The 6,107-nt window shown below is 39.9% G+C and overlaps 1 protein-coding gene across 1 annotated transcript in view; it reads right to left on the reverse strand.

Annotated features, from left to right (window-relative positions):
* The window catches only part of LOC103515602, a gene marked incomplete at its 3' end in the record, with an annotated part of 26,890 nt that extends 21,263 nt beyond the window's left edge, over window positions 1-5,627 (reverse strand). The window contains exons 1-7 of the mRNA XM_026828241.1: window positions 5,411-5,627; window positions 4,905-5,075; window positions 4,344-4,543; window positions 3,538-3,646; window positions 2,912-3,058; window positions 1,662-1,907; window positions 660-897 (exon numbers count right to left, since the gene is read on the reverse strand). Of these exons, the coding sequence (XP_026684042.1) occupies window positions 660-897; window positions 1,662-1,907; window positions 2,912-3,058; window positions 3,538-3,646; window positions 4,344-4,543; window positions 4,905-5,075; window positions 5,411-5,576 (1,277 nt within the window). The remainder of the gene's footprint in view (window positions 1-659; window positions 898-1,661; window positions 1,908-2,911; window positions 3,059-3,537; window positions 3,647-4,343; window positions 4,544-4,904; window positions 5,076-5,410) is intronic.
* Between the last annotated feature and the right edge of the window lie 480 nt (window positions 5,628-6,107).

A 6,107-nucleotide genomic window follows, 5' to 3' on the forward strand; every position in this document is an offset into this window, starting at 1 on the left:
GACTGACTGACTGACGGACAGACTGACAGACAGACAGACACCGAAGCGAATACAATAGTCCGTCCACTATACCTTTTATTATTAGTAATAATAAAGGAAGGACGGACTAAAAACTCAATATCCGACCAAAATGGACTATAACACAATGAAAAATAAAACATCCACAGTCAGAAATCAGAATCGAATATACCTTGTTTATCCTACTGGGTTAGGACTGAAAAGTCCCTTACCCTTTACCTCCGCAGTTTAAACAAGGTCTCATATATTTCGACATTTTATAGGATACATATTTTAGATTATAAATTTGAAAAAAAAAAAAAAAAAAAAAAAAAAAAAAAAAAAAAAGGTCACTTTTCCCCCTTTTAAACCACGAACAAATATTTTAAAAAAAAAAAAAAAAAAAAAAAAAAAAAGTGCTCATTTACACTCGTTTAACCAGGCTACGATACTTATTGCGAAGGGTAATCAGGAGGGTGTGGGTTCAATCCCAGCCGATGTATGGAATTTCATCCTCAATATTGTTCGAGAATTTGTCCACAATAATAGTAGTAGCCCACTGCTGGGATAAAGGTATTCATTAGTGATTTAGTCCTATGCGAGCAGTACAAAAAAGCATTATCAATATCACTATTGGTCATATTTTCTTCGTTTGTACATACAATAAATATATAAATTTCTCATGTCTCTCACCTCCATTAGTGCTGGGGCCTCGCACCGCTGACCCATACGTGACAATGTCCGGCTTAACCCTTCCGTACCCACCGGGCAACTCCCAGGCCGTCATTCCACGCGATGAGAACTTGGCTATTTGATCTTCGAAGTTGATGCCGCCCACCCCGATAACGTCCATTTGATCCGCGGGGTTATTTAGGGTTCCGTATAGTGGTCCGTCGTTACCTGAGAATATAGAATTTTAAAGAGGTTTGACAGAGGGAACTGTAACTGCTATGGTCTTATCGTCCCGAAATCGAAGAGAGAAGGAAGACAGGATAGAAGAAAGCCAGCCGTTCCGAGAACGAACATTATCCCAGCAGGATAAAATCCGCCCCGGGCGGGAATCGAACCCGCGGCCTAGCGCTTACAAGGCAGACGCACTACCAACTAAGCTAACTAGGCTGGCGAAATGCTAGTTTAATTGTTGGTAAGAAAACATCTGCCTTGTCTATTACCTCAACAACTTTCAAATATAGGATAGAATGGTTGATCGCGAAAGGGGAAAAAAATTTAAATGAAAATTGGCCTACCTAAGAGTTTTTCCAGACAAAAACGGTTGTATCTCTGGTCCTAATTATTTTAGAATAGTGGTCTTAGGTTTTTTGGAAGTGGAAATTCGTCGTCCTCAATAGAGTGTATTTGTAGCGAAATAATACTAGTCTACCGATTTTTCCAAAATTTCCGTCCAGTGGAAAAAGTGAGAGTATTCCTATTTATTGGTCCAAAATAGGACGTGCACTTTCTTTGTTCTTTATGCATAAAAAAAAAAAATATCATCAGACACACTATTAACACAAATCTCTGCTCCATCTTCCATGTAAGCTCCTAGCCTCCTAGTCTTATTCTTATAGCGGCTCCGACGCAAAACTGCCCGTATTATGGCAATTTCAATTTTAAAATAAATATTTTAGAATTTGAAAAAGAATATTAATCGTTCATGTACATACCTATAGCGGATATCAGAATGACTCGGTTGGCCGTCAGCTCCCACACCTTATCAACAAACGGGAAGTCCATGAAGTCAGGACCGCCAATGCTCAAATTCAGAACGTCCATCTTCTTCAGTATAGCGTAGTTGAACGCGTCCAGGAACCAGGAGGTATAGGATACTTGCTGATTGGTAAAGACGCGAAATATGTGGAGTTCTGCGTCCGGCGCGAACCCTAAACAACGCTGCGACGACGCGATGAGTCCTGAAACAGAATTAAATATGAATAGAATAGAATATACCTTGCTTATACTGCAAGAATGAGACTGAAAAGTCCCTTTACTCCCGCAGTCTAAAAAAGATCTTATGTATTTGGTACGGAATAGGTGTGAATTTTATAAGATTTTTTTATTTAAGAACCGAACTTAAAAAAAAAAAAAAAAAAAAAAAAAAAAAAAAAAAAATCTAGAATTAAATTTGAATAGAATAGAATATACCTTGCTTATACTGCAAGAATGAGACTGAAAAGTCCCTTTACTCCCGCAGTCTAAACAAGGTCTTATGTATTTGGTACGGAATAGGTGTGAATTTTATAAGTTTTTTTTTTATTTTATTTAAGAACCGAACCATACCCTGGCCTGGATGGAGAAAAAAATAGTTTTGTTCTTCAAATAGCCGGGACAAAATTCTGAGTGTAATCGTGTAATCTGATTTCTGACTGGACGAATTTTAAGCCAAATTTCAAAATCCAACCAATCAGATTGATAAGTCGAATCTGTTTAACTCACACTAAGTTAAAACTCTTAAAGCCAGCCTAGTTAGCTTAATTGGTAGTGCGTCTACTTTGTAAGCGCTAGGCCGCGGGTTCGATTTCCGCCCGGGGCGGATTTTATCCTGATGGGATAAGGTTCGTTCTCGGAACGGCTGGCTTTCTCCTATCCTGGAATTGAAAAGATACAATGTGCCAGCCTAGTTATGTAGCTTGGTTGGTAGCGCGTCTGCCTTATAAGCGTTAGGCCGCGGGGTCGATTTCCGCCCGGGTCGGATTTTGTTCTGAACGGATAATGTTCGTTCTCGGAACAGCTGGCTTTCTCCTATCCTGTCTTCCTTCTGTCTTCGATTTCGGGACGATAAGACCTTAGCAGTTACAGTTCCCTCTGTCAAAACTTTTTTTAAAAATCCTCGGATTTTTTTTGCGTATGGGTTTTTTGCGTATGAACCGGCTGTTAGTTTTCAAATCTGAGGGCTATTCCATAAAGTTCTACATACCAGCTACGAAAGTTCCATGGCCCAGTTTATCTTCTAGTGTGTTCTCATTCGTCCAGTCAGTTCTCTCAGCTACATTATTGAAGCCTGTATGACCGCTCGATAATCCCGTGTCAAATACTGCTACCTTTACTCCTGAACCACGGATACCTAATGGGAGAAACAAAGAACTTTAGTAAAAGGTTTTTCCAATTTACAAGAGATTTATAAAACAATTTTCAGCAAGGAATATTAAATAAAATGTAAAATAAAACAAATAAATAAAACACGCTGGAGGTCCCGGGTCCGATTCCCTTCGGGATCAAAGTTTATTCGGCTCTTTGGTGTTCGGAGTGCACTCAGCCTCGTGAAGACAATTGAGTAGCTACTTCAATCGAGTAGCAATCAGGGGCGACCTTACCAGTGTAAAAAGATTATTGAAATATGGGGATTGATTGCAAAGAGGGTACTTAGTGATGCTATGATACCACTTGTGAAAAGACTCTGCTTTAACACAAATAAAATAAAGTTACGATTTGATTGATTTTGATTAAATTCAAGATATTATTCTCACTTGACTAATCATTAATTTCTACTGGTCTTGCTACCTCCCTACAAGTACTTCCTTGTTTAAAGTTTTCAATACATACCAAGGTCCCAGAGAGTATTTGCCTGCAGAATGGACGTTATTTGACGCGGTACGGTTTTGAGCAACCTCCGACTGGTGAGTCTACCTGTTGCCTGCCAGAATTGACTTTGCTGAAAATAGAATGAGAAATAATAAATAAAATAATGTCGTTTCTTTGTGTTATTATATCACAACTTTGGGGCTCACTGCAACATTGTAAAATATTCCAAATACATATCTCAATAATCCAGGGCTTAATGTTTACCTACCATGTTGGCACCATACATAGCTACTCATTTTCCTCACGAGGCTGAGTGGGCCCCACGGAATCAGCCAGTCACGGAATCAACCATTAGCATGATACAATTTTTTTGACTCGGCCGCGTGCAAGGTGAGCGCAGTGACCACTACGCCATGGGAGCTGACCTAAGAAAAAAAAAAAATACCCACCAATCCTAAACGCAACCTCCGACTGGTGAGTCTACCTGTTGCCTGCCAGAATTGACTTTGCTGAAAATAGAATGAGAAATAATAAATAAAATAATGTCGTTTCTTTGTGTTATTATATCACAACTTTGGGGCTCACTGCAACATTGTAAAATATTCCAAATACATATCTCAATAATCCAGGGCTTAATGTTTACCTACCATGTTGGCACCATACATAGCTACTCATTTTCCTCACGAGGCTGAGTGGGCCCCACGGAATCAGCCAGTCACGGAATCAACCATTAGCATGATACAATTTTTTTGACTCGGCCGCGTGCAAGGTGAGCGCAGTGACCACTACGCCATGGGAGCTGACCTAAGAAAAAAAAAAATACCCACCACTCCTAAACTGGTTCTCCTCAGAGGTCTCACATCCGCTTCCTTTTCAACACCTTCGCTTCCATCCTCGTCTTTAACACCCTCACTCCCGTGTCGCTGCTCGGGTATAAATTGTAGCGACCGATGTACTAGTCGTTGCGGAGTGACCCGTTTGATGAGCGGATGCTCCAGGAGACTGCTTAGAGCCGCTTCGTCACTACCTGCAAGATTTATCGGTTAAAAACAATTGTGAAATAGTTTATTTATCTGTGTTAAAGCAGAGCCTTTTCACAACTTTCGTGGATATCACAACATTACTAAGTGCTTCCTTTGCAATCAATTTCCATATATATTATCAAGATTTTTTTTTACACTGGTAATGCCGCCACTGGTCGCTTCTCGATTAAAGCAACTAGGTACTCAATTGTCCTCAGGAGGCCAAGTGAACCCAAAATCCAAGCACAGAGCTGAAAAAACTTCAGCCCCGCCAGGAATCAAACCCGTGACGTCCGGAGTGCAAGCCTAATGTGAAACCCACTCAGCCACGGAGGTTGCTGTCATAAAGAAAACTTGTTTACTTACCTGTCACTTCTTCGAGCAAAACCACATCAAAGTCACTCGGGAAATCAGTGGCTGGATTTTTCCGCTGCAAGATCTCCCACCGCAACACTGAGTCAGAATTGTTCAGAGCGGCTGCAATGTAGCGACTCCGGGCTGCTGACTTGTAGTAGCCACGGAATGTGACAATGAATTCTGAAGAAAGTAAAAATTGGAAACGAAAGTATTAACAAAAAATATGTTGATTTTTTCCTTTATAAGTAAAAAAAAAAAATCTATTTCAAGCAGGATCTCAGGAATAGGTACAAAATAAGCAATTTTCAAGCCGTTCTTTCTATCCTTTGTGTTATGGCTAGTAACTCAGAATTTTGCAGGCATGATAACTAAATTTCATGACATTATATTGCAAATCAATGGAGTTATGATAGGGGTAATATGTGTTGACATGTTTTGTGTAATATAATAGACAATATTGTACTGAGGTCAGAACTAGGTCTGGTGCACTGCGATGCACCTAGATTTTCACTCACCATTTTTAACAATCTGAGTGGTAAATGATATGTGAACAGATTCCGTAGTCGTAATATTGCACGGTGTTTCTAGATTGGTCTCGACACAAAATATCACAGGTAGAATACATACAAATAGAGTTGCAACAACACATAGTGTGTGTCTAATTGGTGCAGAGCCAATCATTGTTCTCAATCATGGTTTTGAACGAGTGTGTCATGGAGATGCAAAAATGGTCTATTCCCCTTCTCTCCTTCCCCCCCCCTTCATCCTCATTTCTAGTTCTCTCAACTCCCTTTTCTTATTCCCTCTCCTTGCTCTTTCCTTCTTCCCTCCCCTCCCTCTTAGTTATTTCCACTTCCCTCCTGTTATTTCCAGGTCTCTCCCTCCCTCTTCTTACATCTCCTTCCGTTTCCCTTCAACCTTCTTCCCTCCCCTTCCCTCCCTCTCATTCTTCCCTCCCCTCCCTATAGTATGTACTTATGTAGGTACCTATGTATCCATGTGCATAATATAATATGTATGTACCTTCATTACAATATGTATATATTATTATGGTTAGCAACGTGTTCCTGACAAACAGGATAAAATATGGCAATATGGCATTTGTAGTGAAATTTTCTCCCTGCGTAAACTTTTTTTTTACATACCTACATACCTACCTAGGTACCTTCCTAATAGGAACATACCCATCTGACATATCTACCTTTGTATTAT

The sequence above is a fragment of the Diaphorina citri genome, unplaced genomic scaffold, assembly GCF_000475195.1.
Source record: "Diaphorina citri unplaced genomic scaffold, Diaci psyllid genome assembly version 1.1 scaffold1379, whole genome shotgun sequence".
Lineage (NCBI taxonomy): Eukaryota > Metazoa > Arthropoda > Insecta > Hemiptera > Psyllidae > Diaphorina > Diaphorina citri.